This window comes from Poeciliopsis prolifica, unplaced genomic scaffold (assembly GCF_027474105.1).
Source record: "Poeciliopsis prolifica strain line A6 unplaced genomic scaffold, Auburn_PproV2 SCAFFOLD054, whole genome shotgun sequence".
NCBI classification, from domain to species: domain Eukaryota; kingdom Metazoa; phylum Chordata; class Actinopteri; order Cyprinodontiformes; family Poeciliidae; genus Poeciliopsis; species Poeciliopsis prolifica.
The window spans coordinates 971,235-984,079 of NW_026562429.1; the positions used below are offsets into that span (position 1 = coordinate 971,235).

General features: G+C 38.0%; 1 protein-coding gene across 1 annotated transcript; it reads right to left on the minus strand.

Moving 5' to 3' along the window:
• tnfsf10 (TNF superfamily member 10) lies at window positions 1-10,940 on the minus strand. Its single transcript, XM_055059429.1, has 7 exons — window positions 10,867-10,940; window positions 10,382-10,677; window positions 9,715-9,840; window positions 6,881-6,926; window positions 6,051-6,164; window positions 4,759-4,994; window positions 1-2,291 (listed from the first exon to the last, which is right to left on the minus strand). Exons 2-7 carry the CDS (start codon window positions 10,487-10,489, stop codon window positions 2,082-2,084), a joined length of 840 nt encoding a protein of 279 aa, XP_054915404.1. The 5' UTR covers window positions 10,490-10,677; window positions 10,867-10,940; the 3' UTR covers window positions 1-2,081.
• Between the last annotated feature and the right edge of the window lie 1,905 nt (window positions 10,941-12,845).

The following is a 12,845-nucleotide window of genomic DNA, read 5'->3' on the forward strand; positions in this document are numbered from 1 at the left end:
TGTGTTTATCTGGTTTTAATATTCACATCAAAGTGAAAACCAGCAACAGGCCTGATCCCTTTTCTAAATCCCAAAACACATCCAGCTGTAATTAACCAACGGGAAAGTGAAAGTTTATGCTCTGTAATGACTGATGCGTTCACCTAACGTTGGAAAAAACAGTGTTTCTTTGTATCTCTGTCGTGTTTAGTTTATTAGAGTTGATTGCAGCTTCCTGCAGTTTGTTTTCCTCAAATGTAAACACAGAAAAGGAGGTAAAACATCTGATGATCATGTTTGTTTCCCCCAGGGAGCATCTGGTGTTGCTCACTGCAGCAGTTCATGACGCCATGATGGTTATTCCAGCCCAGCAGGTCGTGCAGCATAACACAATTACCAACCTAAGAGCTTTTAAACAGGCAGCAACGTGATGCAACCATCAGAAATGGAGGCAGGAGAAGGATTTCAGCGAGTCTTTTTGTGGCTTCAGGGTCATTTTGGAAAAAAATGGAAAAAGGTTCAGAAAAATAAAATGCACCAAGTACAGCTCAGTATGTACATCCTTTAAGAAAAACAAATCCAGGAAATCAGCACGCGTTTTTGACTGGACTTTGAAATTCACAAGTTTTTGCAAAGCATCAATCTGTAGCGTGAACTGCAGTTGCTCGGGTTGTCCACTAGGTGGCAGAAAATGAGATAGCAGCAGTAGAAAATGAAGAAGGTCCATCTTGTCCTCAGGTGGACTTAAATGGACAGATTTTAAAAGTCAGCGCTCTGCAAAGACAAACTTTTCCTCAGTCTGCCTTCCAGTGCAAAAACGACACTTAAAGTAAAACAAAACTAACTTAGAAGTAACTTTTCAACAAGATGTTGCAGCTGGTTTTAAGTCAATAACTTATTAATATTGATTAAAAAATACTATTTCCACTGGCAGATTATTTCACTGATAAAAAGGCATTTTTCCCAGTGGAACCAGTGAATTTTATACAAAGTAAGGAATTAAAATAAACTCTGGTATTCTGCTGAACAGTTACTTAAAGTTACATTTGTCTTATTTCATGTGTATTAATATATTTGCACTAGAAACTATACAGGTAAAACTTTGTGTTTTTACAATGCACATTTTTATCGTCTTCTAATGGTACAAAGAAGTTTGTTTACATGACACAAAAATGAGAAAAGAAAACAGATCTGGGAGTAAAGATATTATAAAATGACAGATATTTTGGTGTAGACGATCCAAACTTTTAATTCTTATATTTTGTGCTCTTGCGCTCTGCTTTTTATTTGCCATATTTATGAGTGAAAATGTTACTAAACTTTGAGGGTCATGGAAATATTTTTGGAAACAAAGTCAGATAGATTAGACAAATTAAAGTTAAGTAGTAAATTGATTTTCATTTTGTCTGTTAAATTTAGATCTGTAAAAGATGAACTTATATAAGTGATAACATTTTAAATATTATTCTTCTCCTTATGTTTGTAATGTTTTTAAGTCATCTTTAAACATGTGGCACATTATTTTCTTCATCCCCATAAATCAGGACTAAACAGCACCACCTTGTGGTTAAAAGTGAATTTGCTCCCTATTTGTTTGCGATTTTAATGGAAGCACTTTACCGCCATCTGGTGGTGGGAGTTATATCCAATTATAACTAATTACTAAGTCAGTTGTCAGTGCTATTTTCAAATTCACCATCCCTATGTGGCACAAACACATTTGCCTGATATAGTTTAAAATAAACTGAGGCTCAGATGTCTAAAGTGTTTGGCGGTAAAAATATAAATATTTACTGTCATAAAATTGTGAAATTGCAGTTTCTTCAAAAGGTATTTGGAGCAGAAGTCATTCAGTTCGTGTGGAAATCGGTTCTGGACCTGATCAGACCAGAAAAGTTCTCCAGATTTTGTCCTTGCTGTGTCCGGTCTCAGTTTACCCACGCTCCAAACTGTTGTTTTGGTCTCTTCTGCCAACCAGTGTTATCAAAGTTTTGTTCAGTTTTTGATCCCGTAAGACAACAGAGGAATTTCCTCAGGAGAGTCTGATGCTTGCAGCAGTTTGATCGATTTTAACAAAACCTCAATCGGCTTCGATCGGCCTTCTAACTGATGAGAAACGCTCCGAAGAAGCTGCTCTTTTCGTCCATGTCCACAGCAGAGGCGTTGGTCACCGTCACAAACAGGCGGTCGCCGGTGGTGAGTGGGAACAGCCCCCCCTGGTGGGCGGAGTGCAGAGAGAAGTCTGAACCGCGGGACCAGCAGGAGGTCCGGCTGGTCTTCATCAGCAGGATGGGAACCGGATAGGAGTTCACCTGGAGCAGAGCCACAGAAAACCAGACAGAAATACTTTCTGTTGTATGAAAGACTGAAATACAGCAGATCAAAGATTTTGTCAGCTCTTCTGATGAAGCAAATGCTTATGGTGAGCAAAAATAAAGCAACACAACTCCAACTGAAAACAGGTTTTCAGAAACAAGACTTTGGTCCAAACCCGGGGGGGCTAGCTGATTAGCATGTGGCTAAGAAATCATTGTTTATTAAATAAACTTGAACTGAACTAAAGTGTTTTGATCAATCAGGGATTAAAATTTGCTTTGAAAAAAGCAGTTTGCTAACACTGCTAACATGCTAAGTACCGTGCTAAATAGCTTAGCATGCTAACTATGCTAATACAGTTTATTTTCATTTATTTATGTGTATTTTGTTTGATATACATAAATAAATGTTTTTATGTATATTATAGAATAAAACATACTTTATTGATCCCCAAGGGGAAACTGCTGCTCTATTATTCTATATCAATAATAGAATTATAACAATACGATATAAAATTTATAGCATATGTGCCTAAGAGTGATGTAATTCAATATGACTGAATATAAATAAATAGCAGACACATGCAACTATGTTAATCTATCAATAATTTAAGTTACATGCATTGTAAAGCCTTAAAGTTTTATTCATGTAAAAATAAATATATCTTAAGATCAAAATGCCTGTAAATATGTTTTACCCAAATTCACATGGTTCATATTCACTAAAGGAACGCTGTTATTGCATTTCACGTAATAAAATGTTAATTTTCTGATTTAAAAAGACGGACCGTTAACAGACTTAACGTGTCTGTTAAGTTTCTTTCACAAATTAAAACAATCTATGTGAAAATTTTCTCCTTGAATTTTGCAGCCCAGAAAATCAATTTCTTTTGAGCCTCAACATCTGTGTCGGCGCCAGGAAAAAAGCAACACAAACCAGAACCAACACATGTGGGACGTCCTGCATGAAAGAGAGAAAATATCTGGAATGACGCTGTTTGTGAGGAAACAGTTCTCTCCAGAGCAGCTGATTAGAAAATGACTTTTTTTCAGGTGTGACTTTTAGTTTCACAGGTAAATAATGAGAAAAGTTTCTGTGAGTGAATGTAATTTGTCTCAGGCCTTTAATGAACTCCAGGTCTCACGCATGCTCTCTGTCTGACATTAGTCATCAGTTTTGACTGATCGAAGTCGGGGGATCAAGTCGGCGCTTTTGCTCATTCTCATGTGAATCATCACAAACTAAAGACATGAAATGTTCAGGACAAGCCGGCTTTTTTCTGAAAGGCAGGAGGTTTGGACCAATTATCACCAACATCAGCGTTTCATTTAAGTCTTAAATGTTTACTCAGATCCTTCTCAGCAGGGGGGGTGAGTCACCAAAAGGCAGATTCATGGTCCAATGTTATGCTAGGATAGATTAAAGCTCAGTTCTGCTTGTTTTGAGCTCATTAAGGAATGAGCTGTATAATTACATTATGCAAATGAGCTGCTGTGTTTACATAATTAGACATGTGAAAATGGCTCCAAATAGAAACACAGAGAGAAAAACAAAGAAGTGGAGCCTCCTGACCACAACCATCAAACCTTTAACCTCTGAAGGATTAAACACATCTGATGCACATTTATATCGTCACTAATTAAACTCTGAGGATTCACTTCAGCGCAGGGCGCCATGATGTGAAGACGAGCCGCTGAAATCAGCACAATAAGACAGTTTTTTTCTGCAAATATGTATTTGAGAGGTTAGAGAACAAACGCTTCTCCCAATATGCAAAAATATTGAAATACTGTCATATTTTGCGCAGGTACTGTGAGCAATGTAGCATCACAGACTTTCCCTCTGTGGATTACAAGCCTGTGATGCTACCAGGCTTTTCTTCAGGCTAAGATTGTTTGTTTATATTAAGTTTTTAAATGTAAGAATTTATAGTTGGTGTTTAGGAATTAATAGAAGAAACCTGCATCAGACACAGAGTTAGCAGAGGCTAGCATTCAGCGTTAGCTTATGCTAACAGACAAAAGATGTTGATGCCAAACAACAAAAGCAAACAGAAAAATGTACTTAAATTACCATCATTTGGAGTTTAGACACAAACAGTAGGAACAAAACCTTCCTCTAGTCCAAGTCTTTTGGTAAGTCCTGCCATGTACTGCTGGGAGTTTTCAGAGGAATCCTTCGTAAACTACAAACTACTGCAATGTCACAAAAACATTGCAAGTATAAATAAACTGAAGCCACGTAGCTCTGTCCTCCATGTCTGGAGGTAAATGCATCAACACATGCTGTGTCCTGCAGCTGATCAGAAAATATTTTCCTTTTCCAGCAGCCATTGTAGAGCGGGAGCTTGTAATGAAGTGGGTGGAAGTACAGAGCCATGAAAAAGTTAATTTTGCATGATAAGAAGCAGCTGAAGCGTGAAATGCAGCGGTATTGCTGCCAAATTAAAAAAGAGGAGTTCACCTTTTTGTAGACGTACTGCAGCAGGGGTTTCCCCCGGTCCTCCGCCTCCTCGCTGTTCTCCTCCAGGGAATGGGTGTGCCTGAAGTACGTCTGGGCGTAGACGTAGTAGAGGCCAGGCTGCGACACCACCAGCTCCCCATCCAGCAGCTGGACGTCCTGCAGGAACGCCAGGCCCTTCTGGCCCTCCCACCAAGAAATCTTCTGGCCCTGAACGCGTCGCCCTGCAGGACCTGCAGCTGAAACCAGAAAAAAGTTTCATTTTAAACACAAGTTGAGAAAAAACAATCTGGAATATATTGTCTCTGAAAAACTTTGAAATTAAATCATTAGCATAGCAGGTTTTGTGGTGGCTAAAACTTTTAGCAACTCAACGTTCATTTTATTAAAAGAAAGCAAAAAAAATTTTTTATCACCATTGCAACAATGACATAAATGGAAAATTTAAAAAAAATGAAATGCTTCTTGTTACATAGAAGCTTTGCAGTACAGCTAGTTTCAACAGGAATTTAGAAAAACATGACTTTACAATTTGTATTATTTGTAATTAAAAAAATTGTTAGCAAGAACGTGCAACAGAGGAGGACAAAATAATAACAAGAGCTGAATTCAAATCTAAGCATACTACTCCTGTTTACAGAGAAGCTAACATTAGCACTGGAGCACAGCTAGCTTGTACGAGAATTTAGAAACAACTTCACAATTGGAAATGTTGCTCAATTTGCAATTATTTAATCTCTTAGCTCAAGTTTGCAATGATAGAGGACAACATAAGAGAAATAATAATCTAAACATACAATTTTTCAGGTTAATGTAGAAGCTAGCACTCCAAAATCAGTTTGGTTGCAGCTGCTGATAAACTGAGCAAAGGAACGTAGAACATGAGGAAGCAGCGAGCGATCGGTTTACAGGAATACGAAGGCTCCTTGTTATTCAGCAAAATAATACAAGCGAAATATAGCTAGCATTGCTATATGATGCTAGCTGCATCATATAGCCACCACCAGCTAGCATCATCACCTGAAATGATGATGCTAGCTGCATCATATAGCAATGCTAGCAGGTATAATATAAGCTATACCTGCTTGTATTCACATATCATTAATGCAGATATTATTATCTCATAATGTAGGCCTGATATAATCAATGTATTCTTTATTATTACAAGGTTTGTTTATGTTGGACGCTGTGTCTTCAAGTATTCAGTTTAGTTTGTAAAACTGATTCAGGTCCAGTGAAAACACATTTAAAACAGGATTCTTTCTGTCAGATTCAGTCAGGAAAGGTCGTCTCACCTGCATCTCGCTCCAGTTTGGGCACAAAACTTCCCGTGACATGGGCGGCAACTTTGGGGCGAGGTGAAGCCCTGTCCTCCATCACTAGTGAGGGCAAAACGCGGGACACTTCATCTGTTATGGAGAGAAAAGATAAGGACACATCCTGTTTATTATTCCTGAAATGATTGACAGTTATTGATGATAGTTGATCAGCAGAAACAATACTTTCTCTAAGGTCAATGCTGATGTCTGGCATCATGTTAGCAAACACTAAGGATGCAGTTAACGATTATTTTAAGAATTAATTATTTGGACGATTAATTGATTAATAATATCTTTAAAAATGACAGATTCTACAAGTTTTTCTTTAATCACTCAAACTTGTTTATGTAATATTAGAAATACATTAAAAAAGCAAATAAACAAAAAATTCAATTCAGTTTTTACAAAAGAAATTAAACATTTCTTAGCCTAAAATGCAATAATTTCGCATTATTTTTAGTAAATCTGAACCATGATATTAAATGCAATATTTTTTGTAAGAATTTGGCTTTTCTTTGGCCTCTATACTCTAATAAACAATTAATTAATTGCTAAATTACTTGACAATTATTTAAATAATTGATTAATCATGATTAATCCCAATTAATTGTTTCAGTCCTGCTGTTATATATTTAATCTGACACTATTTTCACTCACTTTGTGATTCAGCTTTGTGTGTAATTTAGTTCTTTATCTATGTTTTGCTTTTGGGATTATTTAATCTCTTTTAAAACCCCGTACAGACTAGATTATTTTTCTATCATAAGGAGCGTTTTTTCTTGATTTTGTTGTTTTATTTTCCTCACCTCTCACTGCTGATGAAATCCGCCTCTGGTAGCGCTGAGACAGAGACTGCAGGAAGAACAGATGCAAACAATTATTTGGAGTCATACAGATTGGTGTTCGGTGCTTTGCTGGTTGCTTCAGTACCTTCACAAACTCAACAGCGTTTTTCTCTGACACATCTCACTTTAACAAGCCCTGAGGCATCCCATTGTGTTACTCAGTGCAGAACAACAACATGAGCTGCAACTTTAAGCCTTATCTGCAGCGAAAACAGTCGGCTCTGCCTGACAGGCGGCTGTTTGACCCTGGAAATGTGCTGACACCACGACCAGGAAGTTTCTTTCGCTGAATAACAAGGAGCCTTCGTGTTCCTGTAAACCGATCGCTCGCTGCTTCCTCATGTTCTACGTTCCTTTGCTCAGTTTATCAGCAGCTGCAACCAAACTGATGAAAAACGAAACTGAATTTAGAAGAAATGCAAGATTAAATTTAATATTTGAGCTTTTTCATTCTTGTTTCAATCAATGAAAGTCTTTTATTACATTTTAACTTTCTGAAATGTTGATATGCATGACTTTATCTGGAGGAATCAGTGTAATTTGGGGCTTAATACGAATAAATCTAGCAGTTAATTCTGCAAGGATAAATTGTGACTCATTTGGAGAAAAGTCCCTGGACAAAGAAACAGTGTGAAAAATCTAAATAAAAATCCATTCAACATAACATTTAGAAAGGAAACAAGTTCAGAAATGGACGTGTTTTAGCGCAAAATGTGTGAATAAAATCCAAAACAAAAGTGAAAAAGTTTGTGAAAATACGGGCTGAAGGGCCACACAGAGAGGAAGAAGCATCACTCCAAAAGTGACATAAAAAAACTGATCTGCACTTTGCAAAGTGCAAGTTAGAAAATGTGAAAAAGATCAGAATGTAACTAAAATTGAAGTTCCATCCAACAGTCAGTCGAATTTTGAGCAAATTTTTCAAATATTGCAAAAAGAAGAAAGAACAGAGAATTATGATTTATGTTTTTGGAGCGAATCAACCGGCAACACAGAGCTTAATTATGTCAGATATCGATGTTAAAATGTAGAGATTGCCAAGTAGAATGGACCACACATCTCAGAGAAATGGGTTGAGTAAAAGTATTTTATTTTTTTACATATTGGTTTAAACAGTCTCTATGCTGAGACAGTTTGGTTTGAAACAGATAACCTGTCAAAATATTGAGTTTTTCTGCCTCAATATTCTCACAGTCTTGTGTGATGCTGCTCTTTCCCCCCACTCTTTGCCACTGCTAGCGTTTTCTGTCATGAATGCTAGGCTAGTTAGCACCAGCGGATAAACGGTGTCCCTGTAACTTTTGATTGTTTTCCCGCCATACATGAGAATGATTGACAGCATTAAGACCCTCCTCTTGGCTCTGATTGGTTGTTTTCAGATTATCTGTCTCATATTTAACAAATATGTAAAAAACACTTTTTTATATGAAAGTACTGCAGCTTCAATGCAATAGTTCAAGATGTGAGAGAAATTAAAACGTGGAAAAATGGATCGTGTTGGATTTGTTTTAAACACTACCGAGTTTTAATTGTGAGTTTTTAGCATTTTTGGATGATTTCTCGTGAAGAACTGTAATTTTAAGGAATTCTCCATATCTGTAGGACTGACAGTTTTCTATAATTTATTCAAACTACAATTGATAAAACAACCAACTTAAGTTATTAAAGAAAGCAGCAAAGCCTGAGAAGGAGGAAAATGTGCAAATATGAACAGTGAAATGAAGAAACTGCGTGTGTGTGTGTGTGTGTGTGTTGTGTGTGTGTGTGTGTGTGTGTGTGTGTGTGTGTGTGTGTGTGTGTGTGTGTGTGTGTGTGTGTGTGTGTGTGTGTGTGTGTGTGTTGGAGCAGGTGAATGCATTCCTGCGCTGATTAGACCACAGAGGATCACATCACATCTATGAAGGAGCTCATTGTGCGTCTGACAGAGATTTGGATCATTTCGGCGTTTTTTCTGCCGCCTCTGTTCACAGGAAGCCACTGATAATCATATTAATAAGGATAACTGCCTGTCCTCCGCTCTGTGGAAGGAGCTTTCATTGTTCTCAGCTTATCCAAAACCTAAAGAATGAACCAAATTGTTGCAACAGTTGGAGTTTGTTTTTTCTCTTCTTATCAAAAGGTTGACATGAAAGAAGAAACAGCAGCGGCGGATAAAAGTAGCTTCTTGGAATCGTAATTTTCAAGGGCAGTTTTGAGTTTTGACCAAAAACTGATCAACAGAGGAGAGTTGAAGCTACATTTACTGGAGCAACGTTTTGCAAAAAGTAGTTTTACTACACTGTATTTTTTCACGTTTACTTTAGTAATATCTTTAACGAGGCCTGTCATGATTGTTAACAATAAATTCTCCCAGAAGTTATTGGGATAAACAATAATATTGTTGTTGTTAAAATGTCTTCCTGTTCTTCCATTATTATTATTATGCCATTATCATAAAATTACATGAAAATATTCTCAAAACAACAATATTATCATTTATTGCAGTAACTTCTGGGACAATTTATTGATCAGAAAAATTTATGGTGACAAACATTCATACATAACAAATTTTAACGTATCCATCTATTAGTTTCATTCTGGAAAATGTTTCTTTTGCTCAGATTATTTTGTGTTTTTGGTTCATCTTTAAGTGATAAAATTGGTCCATTTTTCTGTCTATCTAATATCATAAAATGTTATTATTTTTCATTTGACTTGAGTGAAAACATGCTGAGAATAGTCTGTGGGTAATCTGCTGACCAACAAGTGTTGCTGAGTTGCCGTGTTGCCAGGTAAGAGCCAGCCAGGTGTGGTACCTTTTGGATGAGCAGGTGAAGCTGCTGGGTCACCTGCCAGCATGGATCTCCTCGTGCAGCAGTGATACTCTGCAGGTCGGAGCCTGTCAGACAGGAAACGCTGCTCCTGGCGAACGTCTCTTTCATCTGTGCAGACAAAAATAAAACAGTTTCAAAGCCATTTTCCTGAAAATCCACCTCATGCATTGCTTAAAAAGGAGGCAATCTCTGTTTTCCTAAAAACCTGAGTCAACATAAAAGTTTCCTGGCAGGTGTCCCGTTCTTTGCTTCTTATCTGTTTATGTTTCATTTCCCACTTATTGCTGCTCCATTTTATGTGAGTTAATGATTAATTACTGTAAACACAGACCAGGAGTCTCTCTGGAATAAATCCAGGTTAGCAGAAGAAGCACGCATGCTCTGCAGAGACTCATAAAAACGGCTGCAACCCTTCCTGTCACCTCTGCGCATGTGTTTGCACAGGTTTCACGTGAACATGCATGGCTTAAAACGTCTGTCTTATCAAAATAGAAACGTTTTTTAGAAAAAAGTACAGTTTTTCAACATATATCTTGCAAGAGTTTGTATAAAAACGCAGAATCTGTTGCACCAGCATCAGTTTGACGCACAACGCGCGCTGTGCGCAAACAAACCCCATCAGCCCGCATCTTTTCCCCCGTTTGCTCACCGAGTTCAGAGCCGAGGTGAAGTGCAGCACCGTGATGGTGACGACCACCGTCTGCAGCAGAACCGCCACAAGCAGCAGGACGCCCAGCTTCGGACCGGAGCCCGTCATAACGACAGACCGCCGTCCGGTACCAGCAGCGCAGCAGCCGCGTCCCGACCCGTCTCCAGAACTCCACAACTAGAACAATGGCCCAGAGGTGGACTCTTTTTAACTTCTTGCCCTCCCCATTCCTGCACACAGGAGGAGGAGGAAGAGGAGGCGGGCCGGAGAGCGAAGAGCTGCTCCCTGTTTGAGTTCTGCGCTGAGAAAACACAGATAACTTTCTATAGTTTATTGTGAGGCTCATATCTGCACATCTACAGAAAAACAACTGACACAATAAAACCCGGACCAATGGCACCTGCGTCACTCATGTTAACATTTGAGCCCCGGATCAGGAGAGGAGAACTTTCTGGGTTTAACTGAAACTTTTCACAAATACTCACACAAATATGTTGACTTTCTTTTAGAAAGGCTAAAGTTAAAAAAAAGCTTCGGGAAATTATTTTAAGCGTGTATTTGTGGTTGCAGTTTACGTAAAAGCTAACATTAGCTTTTACGCAAAAGCTAACATTAGCTTTTACGTAAAAGCTAACATTAGCTTTTACGTAAAGCACTAGCTAGTACTAGCGTTATTACTAACGCTAGCTAGCTAGTACAAGCGTTATTACGAACGCTAGCTAGCTAGTACTAGCGTTATTACTAACGCTAGCTAGCTAGTACTAGCGTTAGGACTAACGCTAGCTAGCTAGTACTAGCGTTAGTACTAACGCTAGCTAGTACTAGCGTTATTACTAACGCTAGCTAGTACTAGCGTTAGGACTAACCCAATATGGCAACCGCAACTCCGTAGTTAAGTGGTTCAGTTGACCTTTCACAGTTATTGGTGATTGCTGAGTTTGTTATGACTTTCATTAATGAACATATTCCTTCAGAATTTAGGTGCAAAATAAATAAATAAAAACAACTTTAGCAAAAAATGACTTTGGACATTATTTTTGGAAGGTGACAATATCTAAAATATTTAAAAGAAAAATGTCACAGATACAATGCTACCTGATTGGGAGCCAATCCTGGAGCGTTATTTTTTTCCTTAGCTCTGATTGTCTGTAGCCTTCTGCAGTAATGTGTGGTAATGTAAATTCAGTTTTATCTGCTGTTAGACCTGTTAAAATGGTTTTAAAAAGAGTCGCAAGCATCTCATGAATGTAATATTACAAAGTTTCATTATTTGGTTGTGTTGCTAATGCTAGTTAGCCTGGTCACTGAGCAAAAATAATTACCAAATCTATGTGGGTGTAATAATTAGCAAAGCAATAAGCAAATCCCAGTAGTTTTCAGAGTTAAAACTGGAAAACGGTTCCACACAAAGCCCTGATTTCAAAATCCAATATGGCTGCCATACTTGTAAAATCTCTTTATTTGACCTTCTCATAGTTTGGGTTTCCTAAATTCATCACAAACTTAGTTCTTTACAACATTTTAATGAATGTGATAAATTTGTGTTCAAATGGCAAAAAAAATTAATCCCTCAAGTTTTCAGATTTGAAACTTTGCAAATAAAATCTGAACTAACAACTTCACAAACTGGAAACCGTGAAACGTAGCTGTCCAACTTGGACTGATTTAAACTTTTCAACACTTTTTAAATACTGAAACTGCACTGACTTCAGGGAAGACGCTGTTTTTCTCGCTGACCTCTAGAAGCAGGGAGTTCCCCAACTCGAGGGGCCCGGACCACATGGGTGACCTTTAAGGCCTGTCGAAGATTTAGGAACCACATTAGTGAGGCTGCACCAGATGATCTAGAGCAGTCAGCACTGTGAGTCAGAAGATTACAGATGCAGGCTGGAGCCAAAACAAAATATACACCCAGTGCTAACAGCGTTCGAAGGCCAACAGGGGCAGGAATGTTGTGCCATGTTTTCAGAGTTTGTCCCATTAGAAAGGCCGACGTCTCTGTATCGAACAGAGCAGACATAGTTCATCCGCCTCTTGAAGACAAACAGAAAACACAAGGTCAGGTTCTGGAATGGAAATAAAAGTCGGGGAAATCCGTTAACTCGGTTTACTAAACTGAAACCACAAAAACGAAGCTGAAGTGTTGTGTTCAGGACAGACAGAAGTCAACAAAACGAGGCCGTCGACAAACAGCAGAGGATTATTAGCGCCATCCGGAGTGTCGCCATAATCAAACTAAAGATTATTTTTTCTGTTTCCCTTTGATTCACGTTGGGGAGTTTGAAAGTGTGTTTCTTCTAAAAGCTGTTCAATCTGAGTCTTTTAACAGTTTATCACTTATCTAATAGTATCTTGTTCTTTCTCTGTACTTTCACATTATCATTGTCTGTCATATCAGTAGTATTAATGTCAGATAGTTATATAAACCCAAACTTTCACATTGGTGCCATAATTACTGCTAAAG

Excerpts from the sequence above, each read along its gene's own strand:
- tnfsf10 (XM_055059429.1), bottom strand. The coding sequence starts at position 10,489 with ATGACGGGCTCCGGTCCGAAGCTGGGCGTCCTGCTGCTTGTGGCGGTT. Across the intron at positions 6,927-9,714 it reads TTCACCTGCTCATCCAAAAG|TCTCTGTCTCAGCGCTACCA; the intron begins GTACCACACCTG and ends TTCTTCCTGCAG. Across the intron at positions 4,995-6,050 it reads CAAACTGGAGCGAGATGCAG|CTGCAGGTCCTGCAGGGCGA; the intron begins GTGAGACGACCT and ends TTCTGGTTTCAG.